At 43.3% G+C, this 26964-nt stretch overlaps 1 protein-coding gene across 1 annotated transcript in view; it reads left to right on the top strand.

Moving 5' to 3' along the window:
• The window catches only part of WDFY4 (WDFY family member 4), a 704682-nt gene extending 678048 nt beyond the window's left edge, over positions 1–26634 (top strand). Inside the window, exons 54-61 of the mRNA XM_006897732.1 lie at positions 2205–2352; positions 3794–3978; positions 4555–4713; positions 11912–12091; positions 18891–19073; positions 20500–20584; positions 25246–25357; positions 26568–26634. Of these exons, the coding sequence (XP_006897794.1) occupies positions 2205–2352; positions 3794–3978; positions 4555–4713; positions 11912–12091; positions 18891–19073; positions 20500–20584; positions 25246–25357; positions 26568–26634 (1119 nt within the window). The remainder of the gene's footprint in view (positions 1–2204; positions 2353–3793; positions 3979–4554; positions 4714–11911; positions 12092–18890; positions 19074–20499; positions 20585–25245; positions 25358–26567) is intronic.
• Positions 26635–26964: the final 330 nt, after the last annotated feature.

Genomic DNA, 26964 nt, shown 5'->3' with positions numbered 1-26964 from the left:
GTTTCTCTTAGTTCTGGCTCTGTATTCTTTTTGTCGCTGTAGAGAAATCCAACTGATTTTTGTATGTTGATCTTGTATCCTGCTACTTTGCTGAATTGGTCAACTACATCCAATAGTTTTGTTGCTGAGTATTTAGGGTTTTCTAAGTATACTATCATGTCATTGGCATAGGTGGATAATTTTACCTCCTCGTTGCCTATTTGGATACCTTTCATTCCCTTCTCTTGTCTTATTGCTGTTGCTAAGATTTCCAAAACAATGTTGAATAAGAGAGGTGATAGTGGGCATCCTTGCCTAGTTCCTGTTCTTAAAAGGAATGCCTTTACCTCTCTGCATTAAGAATAATGTTTGCTCTTGGGTCTTGATAAATACTTTTTACTATGTTGAAGAAATTCCCCTCTAATCCTATTTTGTTGAGTGCTTTAATCAGGAAAGTGTGTTGGATTTTATCGAAGGCTTTTTCTGCATCAATTGATAGGACCATATGGTTCTTGTTCTTTGCCTTGTTAATGTGATGAATTACATTAATTGTTTTCCTTATGTTGAACCATCCTTGCATACCTGTTATGAATCCCACTTGGTCATGGTGAATTATTTTTTTATGTATCGTTGGATTCTATTTGCCAGTATTTTATTCAGGATTTTTGCATCAATATTCATGAGAGATATTGGCCTATAGTTTTCTATTTTGGTGGTGGTGTCTTTTCCTGGCTTTGGTATCAAAGATATGTTTGCTTCATAGAATGAATCTGGGAGGGTTCCATCTTCTTCTATTTTCTGAAATAATTTATGTAGAATTGGCAACAGTTCTTCTCTGAATGTTTTATAAAATTCACTTGTAAAACCATCTGGTCCAGGGCTTTTCTTGGACAGGGTTTATGTTTTAAAGCATGCAAAGTACTTGAAAATATATTAAATATAATTAAAAGAAGTTGTCATTTGGTCTATTCAAACTCTTGGCAACACTCAGTATACCTGAGTATAATTATGGCCCTCAGTATATCTGAGTGGGGTTATGCCACCCAGTATGTCTAACTATGGCATCCAGTATAGCTGAGTGTAACCATGTGCCATGCAATTCTCAAGAACTGATTTTTCAGAAATGGATTGCCAGGCTTTTCTTCTGACTTGTCTTTAGGTGCACTCAAACATCTAACTTTTCCACTGATAACCAACTGAGTTAACCATTTGTACCATCCAAGAACTCTGAAATACGTTTTTTATGTTGTTATGTGCCATAGAGTCGCCTGCGACTCATAGAGACCCTATGTACAACAGCTTTAAACCCTGCTCTATCCTGTGCCTGTCTCACTGGCTCTGACACATCTACCTCCATTACCCCAGTCACTGAATCAATCCATCTTATTGAGGGTCTTCCTCTCCTCTCAAATATGACATCCCTCTCCAAGGACTGGTCCCTCCTTTCAACATGTCCAAAGTATGTCAGATGATACTTCAGAATCCTTGCCTCCAAGGAGCATCCTGGTTTAACCCTCTCTGAGACAAACCTATTCATTCTCTGAGTGGTCCATGATATATTCAATACTCTTCTTCAACACCATAATGTAAAGGCATCAATTCTCCTTCTATCATCCCTAGTCATTGTCTAGCTCTCTGATTCATAGAAAGTGATGGCAAAGACCATGGCCTGTATCAGGTGCATCTTAGTCTCCAGACTGACATCGTTGTTCTTCAGTATTTTAGAGAGGTGTCTAACAGCAGATTTCCCCATCATAATATGTCCTTTAAGTTCCTGGCTGCTGGTGCCAAGAATGTTGATTGTGGAGCTAAGTAAACTAATGTTGTTGTGTTATACTGTTAAGTCAGAACCAACTCCTAGCTGATCCTCCAACAGGTTTTCAGAGGCAATCATTTTCATAGGAGAAGAGTGCCCATATTTCTTCCATGGAGCACCTGGTGGATTTGAACTGCATGTTTTTGGGTTAGCAGTGCAGCTCCTTACCACTAGGCCACCAGAGCTCCTGGATGTTACTTATTAATGTGATTAATTCACTGAATCTTCTCATCAACTATGATCATAAGTATTAAACTGCCCTTTACAGATCAGACACAGCTAAGGTTCAGAAAGGCTCAATGATAATTTATACAGAATTGCACCATTAGCAAGTAACATGGACAGAGCTCTAGTCTCCTCTGACTAATCTAAAGCTTGTGTGGTGTTTTCTACCCCTTTCCCACTCCAGCTCTTCACCAAGCCCCATCCTGCCAGGATGGCTCTAGGAAAGCCATTATCTGGAAAAGACATGAGCATGTCCATTAGCCTGCTGGGTTACCCCCAGCCATTCTTCTACAGCCTGCAGTCTCTGAAGCCCTCTCCAGTCACTGTCAAAGGTGAGTGTCTGACCTTGCTGTTGGTTGGGTGCCCTGTCCACAAGTTTCCCCCTTCACATATAGAAACATCTACACCCCTTCTCACCCCCAAAGACATATGGCAAGCAAGCTCACAGTTCTTTAAAAAGTTGGTCATACTCGGCCCCTTGCTCCCCTATGGTCCCATAGCTCTCTGTGCTCAGCTAGCATGAAGCCCACAGTTCTGACTATGTGCTCTAGTGCAGGCAGCCCATTGCTGGTCATCCTTGCTATGTCATAGCTGTGTAGCCTTAGAAAGGTAATGACCTTTCTAAGGGTCTCCTTCAGCCTCTATAATCCAGAACAGAATAAAATGAGATCATCTAAATGTACTACCCAGCCCATGGTTGATGCTCTTTAACCAGTGCTAACTGAAGTCCTGTTCTGACTGTTCATTGACTGCCACAAAGCATAAAGAGACCTGTAAAGGCCAGAGTTGGCCAAAGGAATCTCCCTCCACCCAGAAGGGGACAGTCACTAGTTTGGAGCAGGAGGCTGATGATGGTGGGGTAGCTCTGACACTGTGGGTGTGAAGCATGAACTTGTCTCCTAGACTCTCGTTTTTCTTTCTGTGGATATCAGGGCTACACCTCAATCTGATTGACTATGAAGTTGCTACTTCTTATTCTGCATGTCAGCTATTTGTCTTCCCCAGAGCTGTGCAACTCTAGTCACTTTTAAGGCTTGAAATCATTAGCCATGGCTGCTGCCTTTGAGTAACAGTGGGTTGGGGAGAGAAAAGGACCTGCACCTATATTAGGAGACTCCAGTGCCTGCCCAGAGAAGCTGAGGCAGCTCCTACCTCACTTCTCGTGACACTGGGACTTGGAAGAGACTTGGTCTCCTTGTGGGTCATGTGGGACAGTTCCTGTCTCAGGGTGGCTGCGATGATGCTGTGAGGGAGCCTCCTGGAGGACAGGCTCAGCTCTGGACATCCCCCATGAGTGTTCTCATCCCCATGAATGTCCTCACTGCGGCCTTATGAGGAGGGATCCTCATCTCATAGATGGACACCAGGACTCACCTGGGAGGAAGAAGGCTGTCCAGCTGGCTCAGGAGTGACTTTTTGATGGTGGAGCTGGTGGGAGGGCAAGGAATTGACCTGCATCCTGTCATCCTGACAGTCAATGTTGGATGAGAGAGTTAGGTCCTGGAGGATGGCCTCTGGCCTGGTGACTTCAGCTTGTCTGGCCATACACTCATTCATGAAGGAGCCAAATATTTAGAACTCTAAAGTGGGCCAGGGCCCCTGATGGTCTGACCCCTGGGGGTAGGAGGTGCTATGCATCCCTGCAGAAGAGAGTGTGACAGGAGGGGACCTACTGAACTGCCCCAATCCAGCGGGAGTTCTTGGTCATGTTCGGCGCCCTGCTGGCATGGATGTGCCCGGACATGTGAGTGCCACCATACTAACTGGAAGCAGATATGTACCTTTTTTCACTAGGCTCTGAGTCACCTAAGGGAGCCATCGGCCACATCGTTCCCACGGAGAAGACCATCTTGGCGGTGGAGAGGAACAAGGTTCTGTTGCCTGACCTCTGGAACAAGACCTTCAGCTGGGGCTTTGACGACTTCAGCTGCTGCCTGAGTGCCTATGGCTCTGACAAGGTGAGATGGCACCAACATGAGCACAGCCTTTAGGACCCCCAGCGCCCTATTAGATGAAGACAGAGGTGGCCAGTGGCCCCTGTCCTACGTGCTCCATGGGACCAGCCCCAGCCCTGTTTGTGGAACCTATGTATGGCTTTGCAAAGGCCTTTGACTCAAAGTCACATTTCAAGGAGTCACAACTCCAATTTCATAGTCTTGTTCCTTCTTACTGGCTGACTTCTGGTTATGTTAGAGCTGCCCCAAGTCTCACTCAGCCCAGGAAAGTGGGGCATTCTGGGGCTGCTGCTTCTGCCCAACTTGGCCTTAGAAAACAAAGTAAGCATCCCATAGACCACAAGAGTGAGTCAGCCATGCTGCTCCATTCCTCCCCACCCACACCCACCTCACAGCTGTTTCTGATCTCCTCAGTCCTGGGTTTTGTCACCAAGGCCTGGCTCAGAGCACTGAAGTGATAATGGATAAGTGTCACTGCATATGGGGTGGGAGAAAGGCACCTCCACCTGGGTCATTCTGCCCTGCCCCAGCCTAGCCCATATCAGACCCACAACCAGCTCTGCCCACCTGTTCCTACAGGTCCTGATGAAGTTTGAGAACCTGGCTGCCTGGGGCCACTGTCTCTGTGCTGTGTGTCCATCTGCTACGACAGTCATCACCTCAGGGGACAGCACTGTGGTGTGTGTGTGGGAGCTCTGCACAGCTAAAGGCCAGGCTCAAGGCCTGCACCTCCGGCAGGTACAACACTCAACATAGGAGTGCATTGAAGGACCTAGGGCAGGCTAGGGGACACAGAGGTGGGATAGACTGCCTTCACTCTCAAGGGCCATTTGAAAAGTGCAGAGAATAGAATGGGGGTCTCCCCAAAGGCACCCTCCACCAAGAGGTCCAACCCCACGTTAATCTGCTTCTCTTCACATTTAGAAGCCATGTATCATGTGGTCAAGTCAGACTTACAACAAGCTTGGCACTCAAAATCCTCCAGGGTCTCCCAGCACATTAATTTTGAGGCTCATGTCCAGCCATACTCCATCTGTGCTCAAGGGCTTGCATCTTGTTGTTATGCTGAACTCTTTCCAGAGGAACTTCCAGATTAAAGCAGACTGTTTGCGGGGTTTGGGGATCCCAAACATGATCACAATATTCTGATCATTCACCAGGGGCCAGGCAGAGGTGGAGTCCACCACAAGTCCAGGACTAACAACAAAGGATATATTCTTTTTCTGACTTCATGATGAGGACACAGCCCCAGAACGGTTTGAGTGTGATTCTATTCTCATTCTGTATACTTTTGAATTTGCCCTAGGAAATCTTTAGGGACATTTCCAACTCTAAAATAAGTTCATTTTCATTTTTAAACAATATTTCATACGAGTTTACTTGCAAACTTCATTTACATTGTTTTTGCACTAGATCTTTCCCATTTCCTTTATCCACCCATCCCTCCTGCCATCAAATTGTAGACCCTTTGATTACCATCCACTCCATCCTCTGAAAGTTTGCAGAGACTTAGGGTTTCCAGTCATTCATTGTTTCACTTTTCTCCCTCTTCTCACCCCCCCAATTCATTCTTCTCCTTGAAAGAAAAAGGAAAAACTCTTTCATTGTTATGCAATCCCTCCCTTCAAGTCCAGTCCACTATGCAGCCTTCACTCTAGACTTCTGTAATGACAAGAATACCCATTCATATGTCCCCTTTAAACAGTCTCTCCCTCATCTGTTTCAATGCAATATACATCATTCCTCCCCTCCTTTTCTGTCTTCCCGCAACTCTGTCAGTCCCATTTTACAACAGTGGCCCTATACAATATTTGTCATTTTGTGACTGAGATATTTCACTCAGTATAATGTAATGTACTCCAGGGTCATCCATTTTGCATAGTATCTCATGAGTTCCTTGTTTTTCAATGCTGCATAGTATTCCATTGTGTGACTATACCAGAGCTTCTCTATCCATTCATTTGTTGATGGGCACTTGGGTTGTTTCCAGCAATTTGCTATTGTGAACAAAGCTGCAATAAACATGGGTGTGCATATATCTGCATGGGGGCAGTTATGGTTTCTTTAGGGTAAATTTCCAGCAGTGGAATTGCTGGGAAAAATGATATTTCTATTTGCAACTTTTTGAGAAAGCACCATACAGCCTTCCACAGTTGTTGTTATGTGCCATCAGGTCGCTTGCGACTCATAGCAACCCTATGTACAATAGCCCTAAAACCTGCTCTATCCTGTGCCAATCACGCTGCCTCTGACACACCCATCCCGATTACTGCAGTCACTGAATCACTCCACCACATAGAGGGTCTTTCCTCTTGCCCCGACCCTCCACCCTCCCAAGCATGATGCCCCTCTCCAAGGACTTGTCCCTCCTTACAACATGTCCAAAATATGTCAGATGAAGCCCCAGAATCCACCAACAATGAATAAGGATTCCAGGTTCTCCAAAACCACACCAATATTTGATGTTTGCTGTTCTGTTAAATTTTGCTATTCTTACTGGGTGAGAGGCTATCTCATAGTTGTTTTGATTTGCAACTCTCTTAGAGCTAGGGATTTTGAACATTTTTTCATGTGTTTGTTTTCCTTCTGAATGTCTTTGGTGAAGTGTCTGTTCATATCCTGTGCCCATTTTTCATTTGGGTTATTTACTTTTATTTTGCATTGCTTGAGTATTTTATGAATCTAGATGTAAGTCCCTTGTCACACGTATCATTACCAAATATTTTTTTCCCATTCTGTGGCTTCCCTTTTTACTCTGTTGGAGAAGTTTTTGTATGTGCATAGGGATTTAATTCTTAGGAGGTCCCATTTATCTATTTTATCCTCTCCTTATTGTAGAGGAAGTTCATCCTTTCTGAGGCAAAGCCGACATCCATTTAGACTCCCTGAGTCCTGAGTAACCCCCACCACTACCCCAGGCTACGTTTAGAAGTGAAGACACTCAGCACTGATACCAAAAAATATCATTTATCACTTTTTCCTGCATCCAAGTCAAAAGAAGGCTTGTGGAATTCCACATGTGCTTGCTTGGTTACAGGCAAAAGAAAACACTTCCTTTTTCATGGAGACACACACACAGCCTTCATGGTGAGGGGCTTTTCCAAACAGCAGTCATCATTAATAGACTAGAAAACACTTTTCAGAGTTTTCTTATTAAAGATACTACACAAAGAAAATTTTCATATTCACTTCAAAATAATCCCTAAAATGCATCCCAAGTATAGGTATTATGCTATTTTAATTGTGTATACGTTTTCTCTCCATCACTTTCATGTAGCCATTCAAATTGTTTACATTTGCCTGCAGTCTCTGTGATTTAGTTTCCAGTGTTCCAGATTATACCATTCCTATGAAATTGCATTCACCTGTTCTATTATGCCAATACACCACAGTCTTAAGAAAACTGTTGCTGTTGTTGTTATGTGCCATCTAGTCGTTTCCGACTCATAGCGACCCTATGCACAACAGCTCTAAACCCTGCTCTATCCTGCGCCAACCGCACCGCCTCTGACACACCCATCCCGATTACCCCAGTCACCGAATCAATCCATCTCATAGAGGGTCTTCCCCTCCTGCGCTGTCCCTCCACCCTCCCAAGCATGATGTCCCTCTCCAAGGACCCGTCCCTCCTGGCAACATGTCCAAAGTATGTCAGACGAAGCCCCAGAATCCTTGCCTCCAAGAAGCAGCTTGGTTTAATCCTCTCCAAGATGGATCTGTTTGTTTTCCTGGCAGTCCAGGGTACATTCAGTACCCTTCTCCAGCACCACAGCTCAAAAGCATCCACTCTCCTTCTGTCCTCCGTCTTGTAAAACTAGCTAATTAAGATCGCTCCAAGCTTTAACTATTTTAAATGATGCTGCAAAAAAATCTTATGGGAGTTGTTTCTTGTACCGTATTATTTTCATAAGATAAATTTTGTTAAGTTGCATTACGAGTAGTGACTTAATGCTTTCCAAAATTATTTGTAGCTTTACAGTGCCATCGACAGTTGTTGTTGTTTGCTGTCAAGTCGCCTGAAACTCATAGCGACGCTGTGGACAACAGCTCTAAACTCTGCTCTATCTTGTGCCAATCTCACAGTGTCTGACACACCTACCCCTATACCCCCAGTCACTGAATCAATCCACCTCATAGTGGGTCTCCTCTCCTCCACTGTCCCTCCACCCTCACAAGCATGACATCCTTCTCCAAGGATTGGTCCCTCCTTGCAATATGTTCAAAGTATGTCATATGAAGCTTCAGAATCCTTGCCTCCAAGGAGCAGCCTAGTTTAACCCTCTCTAGGAGAGCAACGACACCAGCCTGGAGACTAAAGTGCACCTGATCCAGGCTATAGTCTTCGCAATTGTGTGCTATACTTTGGAGAGTTGGACAGTGACTAAGGATGCTAGAAAGAGAGTTGATTCCTTTGAGCTGTGGTGCTGGAGAAGAGTGTTGTATATATCATGGACTGCTAGGAGAACAAACAAGTTTGTCCTAGAGAGGATGAAGCTGGAATGCTCCTTGGAGTTAAGGATTCTAAAGCTTCGTCTGACATATTTTGGGCATGTTTCAAGGAGGGACTGGTCCTTGGAAAAGGACATCATATTTGGGAGAGTAGAGGGATGGCATAGGAGAGGAAGACCCTTGATGAGATGCGTCAATTCTGTGACTGGGGTTGTGAGAATGAGTGTGTCGGAGATGGTGAGGTTGGCACAGGATAGAGCAGCATTTAGGCCTCTTGTACATAGGGTCACTATGAGTCACAAGTGACTTTATGGCACATAACAAGAACAACAGGATTAACTTGTTCATTTTCATAGCAGTCCATGATATATTCAATACTCTTCTCCCATACCCCAGCTCAAAGACATCAATTCTCCTTCATCCTCCCTAGTCATTGTGTAGCTCTCTGACGCATAGCAAGTGCTTGAAAAAGTCATGGCTTGTGTCAGATTCACCTTAGTTTCCAGAGTGATACCATTGCTCTTCAGTACTTTAGAGAGGTCCCTAACAGCAGACTTTCCCATTTCTTGGCTGCTGGTGCCAAGAGTGTTGTTTGTGGAGTCAGGTAAACTAAAGCTGTTAGTAATCTCAATTTCTTCACCATCCATCCTGATGCTGCCAATTGGCCCAGTGGTGAGAATCTTTGTTTTTTTGATACTGAGCCTCAATTCATACTGAAGGCTGCAGTCCTTGACCTTCTGCAGCAAGCGTTTCAGGTCCTCCTCAGTTTCAGCAATGAGGGTTGTGTCATCTGCAGAGTACTGATGAATCTTCCTCCAATCCTGATACCACTTGTCCTCATACAACCCAGCCTCCCAGGTAATCTGTTCTGCATATAGTAAAGGTATGGAGATAGGACATATCCCTGGCTTACACCCTTCCAAATTTTTAACCATGCAGTGTTTCCTTGCTCTGTTCTGACGACTGCCTGCTGGACCAAGTATAGGTTTCACATTAGCACCAATCAAGTGTTCTGGGATTCCCACTCTTCTCAGAGTCAGCCACAGTTTGTTGTGATCCCCACAGTCCAATGCCTTTGCACAGTCAATGAAACACATATATACATTCCTCTGGTATTCCCTGCTTTCAGCCAAGATCCATCTCACATTAGCTATAATATCCCTAGTACCACAACTCCTTCTAAGCCCAGCCTGCACTTCTGGCAGTTCTCTGTTGACGTGCTGTTCCAGTCATTTTTGGATACTCTTCAGCAGAATCTTACTTACATGTGATATCAGTGATATTGTTCAAGAATATTAATAGTTGAGGGTGCCATTTTCACCACAGTGGAACCAGAATTGACTGTTCTTTTCAGAGGTTCTTATTTACATTTTTGCTACTTTATTTAGACTTAAGATAATATCCTATCTACAAGTCATCCTTTTGGCCTAGTAGAGAGTTTTCTGTTTTATGAGACAAATAAAACACAAACGAAAAAGTGCTAGTCAAAGACCAAATTGAAGATTCCATAATTCCAAAACCCTGTTCATTGCTGCAGAAAATCTCTCAATATAGTGCTGGGAGATAAGCCCTTTTGGTGTAAGACACTCAAAGTACAAAGTGGACTTCAGCTCAGCCAGGTGAGGCCTAGTGACATTTCATTGTTGTTCCTGGGTTACCATGCATCTCAGCCAACTTGAAGATATTGACAACCATGATTTGTTTGCTTCCTAGTGCATGAAGGCACAAATGTGCCATACCCAGACCAGCAATATCACCTGGAGTCTGTGCATCCTGGGGTCCTAGCCAAGAACTGTAGGATCAGAAACTTAGGGCATTGACCCCAGCAACGGGATGTTCACAGCCCTCTGAGGGATTCTTATTCTTGCATAAAGTTTGAGAGCCCTCCCACCTTAAGAAAACCTCAACAGTACACCAAACCTTAAAGTCTAAGGCATAAGAGAATTCAAGATAAGGTTCAAATTGAAAATATGTGGTTCTTTAAGTTCAGTAGTCCCAGGTTCTTAGTCAATCTGGCCACATCACCATGAAGTGACTCAAGGTCTCAGGCCTGACCCTGAGTTTGGTTTCTGTGGGGTCTGACTTGGTGCATACATCAACATGAAGGCTGTGTCCCTGGGGTGTATCCCAGAAAGGCTGGGAAGTCTGCCAGGCCCGTTGTGTCTGGGTTGCCTGTATGGCCTCTGTCACAGGCACGTGGGTTTGCCAGCTGAGCCCAACCTGAGATCTGTGCAAACCCATGTCTTTGTGCTCTGAAATCAGAGATGCCTTTTGGAAATGACATCATCCTGGCCTTTCTGTCCCCCAGGACAGACACAGACACTCACTATTTGGCCTGGGGAAGCTAAGTATTATTTTTCAAAGCTGTCACTTTGTCCAGACTCAGTAATTCAGTATTCTACCATGGACTCCGACTTTCTCTCAATGGGTTCTGAAGTGTCATCAAGCAGATGGTGCTCGCAAGTTTCTGGGCCTCTACCAGAGAAGACATGAGGTGTCATAGAGGATTTGTAAAAGCAGATGTTGTTTTAGAGTATTTATGAAAGCAGAGCTTTGGACTAGCACTTTCTGATTTTCTTACCAGAATCAGCTTTCCAGAACTAAGGACTCAAACTAACCACATAAGACTGACAACTCCCAGGAGGGCAGGGAGGGTCCAAGCCGAGGGGCTGGGGCACAGATAGATGCTGAACAGAAATGTCTACATGTGCTGTTTGTGATGCAGCATTGACCCTGATGACAGGCCATGGGGACTGAATCCAAGGAAGAGGTGTTTTCTTAAGATAAGGCAGAAGAGAGAGTGTCCCATGCCTACCACCCTGAAAGGCAGAGAACATTGAAGGTATTTCTGTTAGATGGCACAATGTGGCCTGAAGAATAACAGAAGGGAGCGATGCCCAGGCCTGCACATCTTCATGATCATTAATGCATTTGGGTCCATCATTGAAGCCACTGTGTATGAGTCTCTTCCAACCCAGGGACTCAGCTCACAGCACTATGTCTGGCATCCTTCTCCTGTGCTCCACAAGGCATTCACTGGCTAAATTTTGGAACTAGACCTAGTCCCTTCCTCTTAGTTGCCCTAGCCTGGAAGCTCCTCTGAAACCTGCCCGCCATGATTGAGCCTTCTGCTGTTTGAGATATCACTGATGTAGCTTCCTGCATGCCAGCAACATGCAAACCAGCAGAGTTTGTCAAACTGACAGGTAGGTAGTGGCAAGATGAATGCAGGGGTACAAAACTTGAGGAGGATGCTGGTACTGGGGCTATGGTGAAATAGATCTGCTTTTTCCAAAATGGGCCTCAGTCCCTGTGAATGGATGGAACTGGTGGTAGGGCAGCCATGAACACACACATAGAGACTTTAAAGTCACCAAGGTTCTCTGCTTCCTTATCTGGGAACCAACACTAAAAAGGAGGGCAGCGTCTTCTAATCAAGTGGCTGAACTGAGGAGTCTCTGTCATAACCAGTGTCTCCTGTCCTCAGGCCTTGTATGGGCACACGAAGGCTGTCACGTGCCTGGCTGCATCAGTTGCCTTCAGCCTCTTGGTGAGTGGCTCCCAGGACCGCACCTGCATCTTGTGGGACCTGGACAACCTCATTCACGTGACCCGCTTGCCAGCCCACCGGGAAAGCATCTCTGCCATCGCGATCGGTGATGTTTCGGTGAGACTTCTCTTTCTTAGTGCTTGTATCTTGCTTTGTGTCTGTGGCTTGGATGTTAGCATGGGACTAGGGAGGCACTAAACCCCCAGAGTGTTTTGTTGACCTCAGATATGTAGCAAACACCCCTTCAAGGAGGAATGCAGTCTTCACCATTGGAGTGCTTCTTTGTAGCTGGAGCTGTGGAAGAAGTCTGTTTCAGCTTGGCCACAAGAGTGTTAGGGCAAGAATATTTAGCTTATGCCTTTTCTGGGATCTGATTACAAATTGCAGTTGTGCTAATGGTCTGTAGCGTGTGGACATCTTACCTCTCTGAGCTATAAATTGGAGTATAGTATCTATACCAGGGTATTTCTGAAATATAACAGACTTGGTGAATTTAAGCAATCATGTCTCACATCACTTCATAATATAAATAAGGTGGCATTGCCTGCATATGCTTATGAGTAGAAGTTGTCACAAATACAATTTCTGGTTTTCAGTGAGGCAATCTTTGGTCTGAACTTTCTATATGGGAGATGGGATTCTCTGCAGAAGCAAAGGCTTCTATATATATATCAGCTTATAGACAATCCCAAGGACCCAGGACATGGGTAAAACAGGTAGAAATGGATAGAATATATGACAGAGGTGCCAACTATTGAACAGGATTCAAGTGATTTGAATCCAGGATGAATAGTGGATATTCATATTAGATTCAGTATTAGATGGGTGGATGGGTAAGTATATGAGTAAGTAGATTGATGTACAGTTGTAATCATAGTTAATGTGTAGCTGTTGGTGTTGTCATTAAGTGCTATCAATTTTACTACAGTTCGTAGTAACTCTGAGAAAAACAGATTAGAACCTTACCCTATCATCACCCTCAAGACCTCCAACATGCTCAAGCCTATTGTTAATGTCATAGTGCCAATCCATCTTGTTGAAGTTCTTCTTCTCTATGACTGTTCTCCTTTTCAAGCATGATGTCTTTTTTCTAGAGCTGTTGCCATCTGTCATGCCCAAAATATGCAAAGTGGAATTTCACCATCCTTGCTTCTAAGGAGCAATCTGGTTGTACTTCATCCAGAACAGACTTGTTTGTTCTTTTGGCAGTTCATGGGATGGTCAATACTCTTAATAACAATTTAAAAGCATTCTTAAATTCTTCTTTCACCATTATTACTCATTATCCAACCTTAAGAGGCATAGGAAGGCATTGAAAATATCATGACTTAGATCAAGCACACCTTGGTCTTTAAATTGACATCCATGCTTTTTTAGCACTTTGGAGAAGTCCCTGGCAGCAGATTTTCCCAGTGCAACATATGGAAGGAATACTTGGTAATACAGCTAATTATTTGAATACATGCACCAAATACTAAAATTAAAGATGAATAAATTGAAGACTTCTATACGCTTTTACATGCTCTAGTCACCATGGTAAGAAGATGTGCACAAAAGGCACAAGATTCAATCCACTAGATACTCTGCTGGAGAAGGAGGAACAATATCCTCCTGTACTAATCAGATCTGATTTGATGGTACACACACAATAATAATAATAATTTTTTTTAAAAAGGCACAAGATTCAGATATTCCAGCTCAAAATGGAGACAGGGACAGTCTCCTCCTGCGGGATTTACTGCCTCTGAAAACTTGCTGGAGGGTCATGAATTGGTCCCAACTCAATGGCATACAACAATATCAGCTTTTGCAGTCTGAAATTGATCCAACATGCTGTCAAGATGCATTAATAATAATTGGTGACAGGAATGAAAAAAAAGTGGAAGCAAAGAAGTAGAACCTCATCTGATGGACTATATAGTAATCAGAGTAACTATATTTGTGGCAGGAAGGAGAAGTTGGAGAAGCTCAGTATCAGTAGTCAAAATAAGAACATGAGCTAACCGTGGAACAGAGCATTGATTACTCATGCGCAAGTTCAATCAAATTGAAATTGAAGAAAATTAAAACAAGTCCACAGACCTTGACCAAATTATGATCTTGAGTCTATCTCATTTGAACTGTAAAATTATCTCAAGAATAGATTTGATGTATTGAACACTAAAGATCAAAGACCAGCTGAATTGTGTATGACATCAAGGACATCATCCATAAAGAAAACAAAAGGCCATTTCGAAGACAAGAATGAAAGAAAAGACCAAAGTAGATGGCAGAAAAGACTCTGAACCTTTCACTAAAACAGAGAACAAAATAAAAAGAAGAAATGCTGAAGTAACAGAACTAAACAGAAGTTTTCAAAGAGTAGCTCAAAAATACAAAGTATTAAAATATGCAAAGAACTGGAGTTAGAAAATCAAAAGAGGAAAAATGTGCAGCATTTCTCACGCTTATAAGATCTGAAGAACAAATTCAAGTCTCAACTATAGCTATAGGATGGAAAACCAGGTTGGTTAGATTGATGGGTAGATTCATGTATGGGTTAATCAATGAATGAAGAAGTAGACATCTACAGAAGTAGATGAATAAATAGGTGGATGAGTAGAGAGATTTCTTGGTGGATTAGTGCTCTGGTAAATCAATGAGTGGTTAAGGATACACTTGTATTGTTAGGTGCCTTCAAATCAAGTACGACTCATAGCAACGCGATGAAAAATGGATCTGAACCCTGTCCGATCCTGTGCCATTCTCATCATCTCTGATACCCTCAAGCTGATTGCTACAGTTATTGTGCCAGTTCACCTGATGGAGTGTATTCCTCTCCTTTGCAGTCCTTCCACCTTCCCAACATGATGTCTCTCTCCAAAGAATAGCCTCTCCTAGAAACACCAAAATATATGAGATGGAGCTTCATTGTCTTCACCTCCAAAGAAGCCTCTGGCTGCAATTTCTTCAATACAATCTTTTTATTGTTTCAGCAGCCTATGAGAGATTTAGTACTCTTCTCCAATACCACAGTTCAAAGGCATGAATTCTCTTCTCTCATCCTTAGTCATTGTCCAGCTCTCGGATGCATAGTAGTTGACTAAAAAGACCATGGCCTGAAGTAGGCACACTTTAGTCCTCAAACTAACATCATTGCTCCTTAATAATTTGGAGATGTTTCTTACTACAGACTTTTTCCAGTGCAATACATCTCCTGATCTCCTAACTGCTGGTACTAAGTGTATTTATTATGGATCCAAGCAAGATAAAGTCTTTGATTGTTTCAATCTTTTATTGTGATGTTGCCTATTGGTCTTTTTGTTTTATTGATACTGAGATGCAATCCATATTGAAGACTGCAATTGTTGATCTTCTGCAGCAAGTGCTTCAAGTCCTTGCTTTCAGCAAGCAAAGTTGTGTCACCTGAATAACAAAGATTAATGATGAGTCCTCCACCAATCCTGTGCCTCGTTCTTCTTCATACAATAATCTTCAAATAATTTTCTTAGTACTCACATTGAATAGGTATGAAGAAAGAATACAACCCTGAAGGACACATTTTCAAATTTTAAAACATGCAAAGTTCCTTTGCTCTGTTTGCATAACAGCCTCTTGATCTAGGTGTAGGTTTCACATGAGCACAATTAAGTGTTTTGCAATTTCCATTCTTCTAAATGCTAGCTATAATTTGTTACGATCCATGCAGTCAAATGTCTTTGCACAGTCAATAAAGCAAAAATATACATTCTTCTGGTATTCTTTGCTTTCAATCCATCTGACATCAGCAATGATATCCCTGGTGCCACTGCATCTTCCAAACCCTTTGGACACCTGGCAGTTCTCTGTCTATGTATTGTTCTAGCCATTTTTTAGTGATGCTCAGGAATGTGGCATCAAGATTGGGGAAGACTCAACAGCCTACAATATGCAGATGACACAACTTTGCTTGCTGAAACTGAAGACCTGAAGCACTTGCTTCAGAAGGTTAAGGACCATAGTCTTTAATGTGGATTGAAGCTCAACATCAAGGAGACAAAGATTCTCACCACCACTGGGCCAATTGGCAACACCATGATAGATGGAAAGGACATTAAGGTTGTTAGCAATTAAAGCTTGCTCAGTTCAACAATCAACACTCTTAACACTAGCTGTCAGGAAATAAAAAAACAAATTGCATTGGGAAAAATCTGCTGTCAGGGACCTCTCCAGAGTGCTGAGAAACAAGGATGTCAGTCTAGATACAAAGATGCCCCTCAGCCAGGCCATGGTCTTTCCAGTTATTTGTTACGCTTCAGAGAGCTGGACTAAGGATAACAGAAGAAGGAAGAATCAATGCCTTTGAGTTTTGGTGCTGGAGAAGAGTCTTGAACTCTTGGACTCCCAAGAAAACAAATAGGTCTTTCTTGGAGAGGGTGGAACCAAGTCTCTCCTTGGAGACTAGGATTTTGAAGCTCCGTCTCACAGCCTTTGGGCACATGGCCAGGAGAGACTGGTTCTTGGAAAAGGACATCATGCTTGGGAGGATGGAGCGACAGTGCAAGAGAGGAAGACCCTGGATGAGAAGGATTAATACAGTAACTGGAGCATTGGGGGTTGGTGTGTTGGAATTAGTGAGACTGGCTCAGAACAGGAAAGGTTTCAGAGATGCTATACATAGGGTTGCTATGGGACATAAACAACATGACAGCACATAACAACAGCAACAACAACACATATTATACTGGTTGTTTTTTATTTAAGCCTCTTGTTTAGAGTCAACAAGACCTCATGGAGGGCTTTTGTATTTAAAAGTTAGTTGTTATTATATTTTGGAGGAACGTTCTTCTAAGTAGTATAGCACTCTTATATTATTTGCTTTACAGTGGTAACCTGGGTTTGCTGTGATGCTGAACCTTGTGCCATTGGGATGTCAAATGCCATAATGTTACTCATGGTGGACAGTGTTTAGTGGAGCTCCCATAAAAGTTTGGAAGCAGGAGTGGCATCCACTTCCTAAACAATATGACTCTGGAAACTGTGAACTTTGAGAAACGACATTAGCTATAGAAAGGCTTTAGGCCTTTTGTTCATAAGGTCACTATGAGTTGTGCTCGACTCAATGGCAATCAACAACAACAACAGTAGTATTTTGTTTGTATGTGATATTAATTATATTATTTGATAGTTTAGTTAATAGCTAGGTAGGTGAGTCTTTTGAAGAAGTCAACAAGCTCTGATCTGAGAAAATACAAGGAATTTAAGATTGCAGAGAAGACTGACACCAGACAAGTTCTTTTGGAACCAATTAAATCCATTTACGTGTCTGCTGGCACCCACACTGCTGGTTGTGAAGCACTGAGGTGATCAGATAAGGGCCCTGGCCTTAAGCAGATTATTTCAAAGAATTCAGAAAGTACCTTGATGAATGCCATCAAGTCTGAAGAGTCTCAGAAGAGCCGCACTAAACTCTCTTCCACATTTTCATGATTCAAACTAGCTCAATGAATCTTCAGTGACAGTGGTCACTACCCATTGGACACAGTGTAGACAAAGATTTGAAGAATTACTTAGAAAAGAACTTTCAGGGTACATTTGGGATATAATCCTTAAAAATTGCTTTATGAGAAGCACTGTTTATTTTTGAGCTACTTGCAGTTTCTTGAACCAGCTCCTGTAATCCACTAGAGAAACTTCTTCATGAGGTGAGGCAGGCTGGGTGCAGGCCCAGTGTTCAGAGCCAAGGGCAGTCCTCATTCCAGTCTTCTATGTCATTTGGTGACTAAGCAGGGAGTTTTCTAGAAGTAGCCCATACCACTTAGTAAATGGTAAGCCACTTAGTGTCTGCTTAGAAAAACAGTATCCAAAGACTTAGTTACACAGGATGTGGTCATGCTTAACTAACCAAATAGGGAATAGAGAGGGAAGAGGGGAAGGAGGGAAAAAAATGAGACTAAGAAAAAGTTCACACTCAGAAACAACTATGGAGGGTTGACAGGTAGGGATGGAAGGGGAAGGAGAGGGAGCAGGGATTAGTGAAAGGGGGGGTTAGGTAAAGGGAAAGAGAAGGTACAGAGAGGAGAGGTTTCAACAAGAAGTTGTTAGTAATTGCATTATTCAATTGTTATAATTATTATGTATTATAAAATGTAAAGTATATGTTGTTGCTGTTGTTATGTGCTGTTGATTCACTTGCAAGTCATAGCAACCCTTTGTGCTATAGCTCTGAACTCTGCTCAATCCTGTGCCAACCTTATTGTCTTTGACACACCTACCCCATTACCCATGTCACTGAGTCACTTCATATCATCAAGAGTCTTCCTCTCTTGGAGCTGTCCCTGCACTCTCCCAAGAATGATATCCCTATCCAAGGACTAGTCCCTCCTTGCAACATGCTCAACATATATCAGACAGAACGTCAGAATCCTTGCCTCCAATGAACAGCCTGGTCTCACTCTCTCTAGGATGAGCCTATTTATTCTCCTAGCAGTCCATGGTATATTAAAAACTCTTCTCCAGCACCACAGCTCAAAGGCATTAGTTCTTCTGTCATCCCAGTCATTCTCCAGCTTTCTGACACACAGTAAGTAATTGCAAAGTCTATGGCATGGATCGGTCACACCGTTGTCTCCAGACTGACATCGTTGTTCTTCAGTACTCTGGAAAGGTCCCTAACAGCAGAATTTCCCAATGCAATTTGTCTATATGAGTGATTTAATTAAAACCAATTAAATAAACAACAATCCAAACTTGTTGCAGTTTGAAAAGGACAAGAGTTTTCAGTTGGTTAAAAATACAGCTCACGTTTAAGTTAGCATGGAAGAAGTAGGTGTCATGGTAAGGGGAGAGCTTGGGGAGTCTGAGTTCAAAGGGTGGCCTGTTGGGTGCTCAAGTGGACAACTGATATCTGAAGTGAGCATCAGAAGACAGGCGCTGACTCCAGCTTGTTCTGCTGCAGGGCACCATCATTTCCTGTGCAGGAGCCCACCTGTCCCTTTGGACTGTAAATGGACAGCCCTTGGCCAGTATCACCACAGCTTGGGGACCAGAAGGAGCCATAACTTGTTGCTGTGTGGTAGAAGGATTAGCCTGGGACACAAGTCACATCATCATCACGGGGAGTCATGATGGCATGGTTCGGGTAGGTGTGTCTAGGAAACAATCAAGCCATGGTACTAGAAACGTGTTCATCTCTATTTTGCTCAAGCGTACATGTGAGGCCATCACAGCACAGGAGCATAATGTAAAGCAATTTACTCAGTGCTTGTTCCTGCTTTTTGCCAGCAGTAAAGTCTAGACTGAGAGCACATAAACTATACAGAGGTACTAACAAGCAAGCCAAAACTAGGGTGCTGGACAAGAGTTAGAGGGAAAGAGACATGATTGAGTGGGCTTCTGGGGGATGAAAACAGCAATGCATTAACTGAGGAGGTACAAAGTAGCCACTGTCTTCCTGAAAGGCAGGAGAGGAAAGAGGCACTTTCAGATGTAGGAATGAGGTACTGACCTCTAAACTCCCTTTTGATTAGTCAAAACCTTCACACAGAGAAACTAAAGCCTAATTAATTCTTTTTCCTAAGAACTAATTGTTGTTGCTGTTATGTGCCATGGAGTCGCTTGCGACTCATAACGACCCTATGTACAACAGCCCTAAACTCTGCTCTGTCCTGTGCCAATCGCACCATCTCCAACACACCCATACCGATTACCCCAGTCACTGAATCAATCCACCTCAGGGGGCCTTCCCCTTCTGCACTGTCCCTCCACCCTACTAAGCATGATGTCCCTCTCCAAGGACCTGTCCCTCCTTGCAACGTGTCCAAAGTATGTCAGACAGCCTGGTTTGACCCTTTCCAGGATGAATCTTTGTTTTCCTAGCAATCCATGGTACCCTCAATACTTTTCAGCACCACAGCTCAAAGGCATCAATTCTCCTTCTATCCTCCTTAGTCATTGTCCAACTCTCTGATGCATAACAAGCGATAGCAAAGACCATGGCCTGTATCAGGTGCACCTTAGTCTCCAAAGAGACACCATTGCTCTTCAGTACTTTGGAGAGGTACCTAACAGCAGACTTTCCCATGGCAATATGTCTTTTAATTTCCTGGCTGTTGGTGCCTAGAGTGTTGACTGTGGAGCCAAGCAAACGGAAGCTGTGAACACTCTCAATCTCTTCTCCATCCATCCTGATGCTGCCAATTGGTCCAGTGGTGAGAGTCTTTGTCTTCTTGACATTGAGCCTCAATCCATATTGGAGGCTACAGTCCTTGACCCTCTGCAGCAAGTGCTTCAGGTCCTCCTCAGTTTCAGCAAGCAGGGTTGTGTCATCTGCATAACGCAGATTGCCTGATGCCGCATTTCTCCTCATAGAACCCAACCTCCCGGATAATCTGTTCTGCATACAGGCAGAAAAGGTATGGAGATAGGATGCATCCCTGGTGTATGTATTTGGAATCGATCAAGAACTAATTAGCATCAGAAATAAAATTGGGGCTTAGCCCCACCTCTTCCTTCAGAGTTCAATGGGAGTCACTTTCTAGTCTAACACATTTTTTCTTTTTGTATAGATTTGGAAGACTGAGGATATGAAGATGTCTGCTTCTGAGCACACAGAGGTAGAGGATCCCTCTGCCCAGCTTCCAAACCAAAGAGGTATCTGTCTCCTCCTGATGCAGCTCACGCCTTGGCCTATCTCTGGCTCTCCTAGCTTCCTTTGCTCTCAGCCCCTCACAGCACTTTCTTCTGGGCCTGTGGAGCCTTGACAAGTGGGAAGGAGCTGGAGAAACTCTATTTGTCTCAGATCTCCACAAGTTCTGTAATGATCCTTGGTCTAGCAACAGGGATCATGATGGAGCTGAGAGATTCAAGATGGGGAGATGCACTTTGGTGAGCTTTACCCAAGCTCATTCTTCACCTGGATGTTCCTCAAATGCCAAAATTCTAGGGTCTGGTCCCAACTGGTATTGGTCTGGACAGCATAGCTGTAGACAGGAACAAAGGGAAGGAAGACTATGCTAAGTTCCCAGAAAAGAGGAAGTGCCCCCTCCCAAACCACAGCTTTCCCCCCAACATTGCAGAGCCATATAACTCCAGTAACAGGCACTTCAGAGAGGGTCTGGGTATTGTCTGCACAAGGATCCCTAGAATTTATATTTAAAATAGAGTGCCCAGTATACCCCAACTTATCCCCTGAAAAGATTTGGGCATTTGGGAAGAAAAATGCAAGTTAAACAAAATTCCCAGGTGAGTCTTGGTGCTAATGAGTCAGAAAACCACTAGTCTAGGCATAACCTTGTTTGAGTTGTAGAAGATGAGACTGAAATAAGAAAATTTCTTCCATTATGGCTATTGTACCATTTAGGTCCATAGTGACAGAGGACTGACCATGGACATATGTCACTCCAAGCCCAAGGCATGCATGCATTCTTTATTCCTCATAACAACTCTGCAAGGTAGATAATACTACCACAACCTATATGATAGATCAGAAAACTGAGGCAGAGAGGCATGCCCAAAATTAACAAGCAACAATGACAATACTATTATTGCCACTAGAAATCTCTAGTAACCTCGTGATAAGGAGTTGCAAACTCAAAAGCAAGCAGTTTGAGTCCACCAGCAACTTCATGGGAGAAAGATGCATAATCACCTCCTGTGCAGTTTACAGCCTCTGAAAGCTCGTGGAGGGTCAGCTATAACAACAGTACTATTGCCACTCCATAACAACCACAACCAGCCAAAATTATCTTCCCCCCACATAATGCCACTGCTCGCATAATGCTCAGCAGACAAAATTACCACCACCAGTGAGTCCACTACCTCCACAGCAATCACCAAGACAAGCTGTTCCACCTTTGTAGCCACCATAGCTGTCATAACTACCCCTACTATAGTCCTTGCCTTTCCATTGCAGCTCATCTCCCACTCAAGCTTTGTCTTCACCAAAGATTGTTTCCTGCTCTCTAGCTCAGAGTTGAAATGACTCTATTGAGTGTCAATGATGAAAAGTCTATAATCACAGTTCTTCTGATAACTCTGTTTGTTGCATGTTCTGCAAGCTGTCATCATCCACAGAAAATAAGTTCCTGGATTGCTTGAGACTGTCTTTTAAAAAGAGAAACTGTTTTCAGTTATTTCATTTTCAAGGTATGCCACACACTCCTTGATTCATTGAGTCCTTCACTCACTTCTTCCTCCACATGAGCAGTTATAAGCGTGTGGTCACACTCTCGTCTGTGGTAACATACATTCTCATTCTTGGCAACCACTTGGAGATCACCATCCAGACACCCTTATCAATAGTTCTGACTGAGCCAAAGAGGTGACCCCACAATGTCTGTAACTGCATCCAGCCACAGTGCATTGGGCCCAGTATTCCCAGTACACTTTAAGACATTGTGATAAACATTGGTGTTTCAAAAGAAGAATTTTTTGTCTTTCTTGAGTGAGACTTGAGTTTGGCTCCTGAATGATGCATTTGATGCACAGTCACCAATGATCTTTGAGTAGGACTTGCACATTGCCCAGCTATTCCTATGGTAAGGCTTTCTATGATTCTGTAGAGTTTCCATGCTAAGATAGACAATGAAGAAAGGCCTGGTGGTCCACTTCCAAAGATCAGTCTGTGAGAACACTGTGGATACAACTCTCCCTTCTACAACTAAGCATGGGGATAGGGAACGGTTCACATAAGGTCTTCATGAGAAGCTGACTCAACAGCAGCTAGCAACAGGGACAACTAAGGCACCACAGAAATTAGTCCCTCTCATCACGAAAGGAAAGAAGTTATGGGGCTTGTATATTCTCCTGAAACCTCCTGAATACTTCCGAAAGACATTGCCAAACTCACTTGGCATAGAACTGGCATATGTTCCTTGTCCTAAGGTGAGTCCTAGAACACTCCAATTCAATCATGGGTTCTACTCCCCATTTTTTAAATTGTTACAGTTCATTGAGCTAAAGCTGTTAACTCAGCCTGTAGATAATGGATGTCTGAAAGAAAATACTGAGTGTAAAGGTAGATGGAAGTCCAGATGGACAAAAGGTACATCAAGGCCATTCCACTGTTTCTAGAAGTGCCAGCAACTCTGTTTCTGCTTAAGATCAATAGTTATGATGAGGCTGTGTTCATTGGTAAGGGATCTTGAGAAATGGGAAATGAGATAGAAAACAGAAGCCAAGGCCCTACATGTAACTCTGCCACCTACAATTTCTCTAGTACTCAATTTCCTCCTCTATCAAAGGGAGGTACTTCTCACAAAGAAAACAAAAATATTCACAACTAGAGTAATATAAAACATCATGATAAAAAAGAGAAAGAATTGACATTGTCAAGGATTTATTGTTCCTTGGATTCATAGCCAATGCCTATGTGAAGCAGCAGTCAAGAAATACAAAAGAGATGTTGTGTTGGGAAAATCAGCTAACTTGCTAAAGAGCAAGCATGCCCATTTAAAGACTAAGATATTCCTGGCTTAACCATGGTATTTTCAGTTGCTTCATATGCAATTAAAAGTTAGACAATAAGTAATAGTGAAACCAAATAAGAATTGATGTCTTTGAATTGTGATATTGGTGAAGAAAATTGACTCCCAAGAGAACAAACAAATCTCTCCTGGAAGAAGTAAAGGTAGGGTATTTCTTAGAAGCAAGCATGGTGAGGTTTTGTCTCATATGTTTTGCACATCTTGTCAGGAAGAGTCAATCCCTGGAGAGAGACTTCATGCTCAGTAAATTAGAGTATCAGAAGAACAGAGAAAGGTCCTCACTAAGATGGACTGGCACAGTGCCTGCGGTAATGGACTTGAGCAAAGCAGAGATAGTGGGAGAGACCCGAGGCTTCATTCCATTGCACATAAAATGACTAAGTGGGCACCACCTCACTGACACCTAACAACAGAGTGCCAATGACAAACAGAAACAGACAGGATCTATTCACAAACTGTAGTCACAATGACCATTTCTCACTCCCGTGTGTTTCCTTTCCCTGAAAACATGAGTTGACAACATTAGAAAACTTACTAGATAGTTTTAGACCAACAGGAGGCAAATGTCCATGCCCTGCCCTCCAGATCGTCCTTCTCTGAGGTCACTACAGCCTCACACAATGAATTTCAAAGATTCTGATTACACTTCAAAGCAAAGTCCTCATAAAATGACAAAGGGGTACAAGCATATTAATAAAAAGCAGCCTGGTCCATAGTTTAGAGTTAACAGATTCACAAGCAGATCTTACAAATAGGTTTCACTGGAGTTCTTGGATAAGGAAATGTGTTCAGACATTGCTTGAAATGGTTTTGCTGCAGTAGAACAAGTACTGGGCATAAAGAGTGGCTTTAGGCGTATCTCTTGGTAGATATGCTGCTACATCCCTCAAATGTCTTAATGTGCAAGAAACTAAGCATTAAAAGATAGCAAAGACACACGCGTTAATTGGTAAATACAATCTGATTTCTGATAGAATCCATTTGTTTGTGTTTAGCAAGAATCATTCCACTTGAGTGTTGCTTGCTCAAGGGATCACCCCACAGACTTATGCTCACTCTGATGCTCTGCAAGGGCTGATAAAGCTAGTTTGGAGTTGCTCGCAAACTGGAAAATGTCTTCTTTTCCTTTGAGGCAGCTCCCTCTTTGTATCCCTCTTGCATTTCTGGCACAAAGGCCTGTATGCACACAGCAGTATCTTCCCTGCCCTGGTCTCCTCCCAGTGGCTCTGCAGGGCTCTGTCCCACTGGACATCCCCTGACTCCACTATTCATGTGAAACTGCCTGTCTCCAAATGCAGTCATTAAAATGAGTGAAGTAACAATTGTTGAGTTATATTTTTTGATAAAAAAAAAAGAACCAATGTTCTCAGCATTTAATTACTGGTTGTGGTGTGAGAGGATTTAGTTAAGTTGATAATGCCGACTTTATGCAATTTATTTTTACTAGGCAATTATGGACTGCATTACATCCTAGCAGCAGCAAGGTATTGTGGGGCATCTTATTAAGCATAAAGCCAGTAAACACTGATGAACAATTTTGCTGAACTAGGCATGCAATTTAGAAAGCAATAATACACAAATTCAATTTGGTACACAATGGATACCGCAGCACGTCAGCACATGTAACTATCACAGCCTGCAAATTAAATTGGGACGGCCCTTTTTGCAACAGCACAGGCCAAGATTAAATACATTTTCCCCGTCAATTTAACAACTTGCTGACCATAAATATAAATATGTGTGCGTGTGTTTGAGCTCCTGTGTATGGATGTGCATGTGTGTGTGAAGCCACTAGGGGATTTTTAAAACCTTGGACACTGTTCACAGGTCACAGGTGGGAGAAGAATCTGGCCCTTTGCAGAGAACTGGACGTCAGTGTCACGTTGACAGGGAAGCCCAGCAAGACCAGCCCTGCGGTGACAGCACTGTCCGTGTCCAGGTACCACTGTTTGGTTTCTCCAGGCCTCCAGCAGAGGGCACCACAAGTTCAGAGACCTTGCCTGGGAGGCTGCCTCAGTGTGCGGACCTATAGGGTCCCATCAGTGGCAGATGAGTTGTCATGTGCAGGACTCAGAGGATCCAGGCATGAAACGCAGGGAAGGTGGCCTGTGCAGGGTCTCAGTGCTTTTAACATATATATATTCTGGTTCTCATACTCTCTTGAATATTATGACTCCATTAAATAATACCAAAAAGTATGACAGAATAAATTGTTTTCCTAATTCTGTTCCAAAGAGGGGCTTTTGTCTTGAATTCCTATACCCATGAAGCGTTTGATAGAAGGATTATGCTGAATTAACACATTCAGAAAGAATAAACAATAGAAAATGTGTTTAATGTAAAAACTTTGTATCTGACTTAACAAGTGGCAGTTGATGAGTGGTACAGTTCTGTCTACGTGAGGAACACAGGCCCTGTTCTGTCAGCATAGCTCCTGCACAGGTGGCCAGTGCCATCTGTCAAAGGAGGAGCGACAATGATGGTGAACAGGTTTCAACCAAGCTCCTGGCGTGGACGGCCTTTTTTTGAACAGGGTTGTTATAGGACTAGGCAGCTTTCTGTTCCATGTGGACAAGTGTCAGAGCTATGCTGTTATTTTATTCATCCTAATGGTGCAGGGTGCAGTTACTGCCCACTATCTTCACCTAAGAAGTGAAATGTCAAGGCAGCTTTGAGCTACACTCTTTCCTTCCCCACTGCCCTGGAATAGGTCATCCATCCCAGCTTCCATGTGGGGAATGACTCAACACTTATAGCGTCAGCTGGGTTGGGTGGGACAAGGGAATGGTTGGGAGGGGCAGTGAAAGCCCAGAACAGAACTCTGCCTGAGAACTTGAAGCCACTCTGCCCTGAGGACTGGCTATATCTCTTGGCATACAGGGAGCACTTTATGATGCAGAGGAGAACCAGGCAGAGCCTGGCTCTGCTCCTTGAGGTTTGGCCTCCTTAGATCTCCCATTAGTTCTTCTCTGGAACCTTTAGTCACAGCTCAATAGTCTTCTAAAGTCTTTTGAAACATAAGAAATATCCATGTCTCATTCCACTTCCTTTGCTTCCAAGGAGCTACGGGTGGGTATGGGTGGTGAGTCTGGACCCCCATATGCTGGACTTCCAGGTCTAACACCCTTATTTTCATTTTTCCCCCCAAGAAATCAGACCAAACTCCTGGTGGGTGATGTGAAGGGGAGAATCTTCTGCTGGTCTGTGGATGGATAGCAGACACAAGACAGTGCTGGTCCTCCCTGGGAGTCTCTGGAGACAATGGCACATAATAAAGTGCATTAGTGATATGCAATCTTGCCTGAAAAGGAAAGATCCAGATCCTTTCTTCCATTGTCCATGGGAACCAGAGCCTGCGGATCCTCCAGGTAACACCCACCTTGATTCCAGAAGGATGTGCTTGTACAAGATGAACAAGAATGTATGTTCAAGGAGGAGGGGCAGCTGGGGACAGACCCTGAAGCTGTGTTTCACACCAAATTATTCACAATTCCTGGACCTTATGAAAGGGTTTGTTAAATTGGGGGAGGAGGCGGGGGGGGGGGA

This window comes from Elephantulus edwardii, unplaced genomic scaffold (genome assembly GCF_000299155.1).
Source record: "Elephantulus edwardii isolate Elephantulus edwardi_28Jun2011 unplaced genomic scaffold, EleEdw1.0 scaffold00213, whole genome shotgun sequence".
In the NCBI taxonomy this organism is placed as follows: Eukaryota; Metazoa; Chordata; class Mammalia; order Macroscelidea; family Macroscelididae; genus Elephantulus; species Elephantulus edwardii.
Note: the sequence above shows the minus strand (reverse complement) of the source record. Positions and strands in the feature narration are given on the sequence as shown.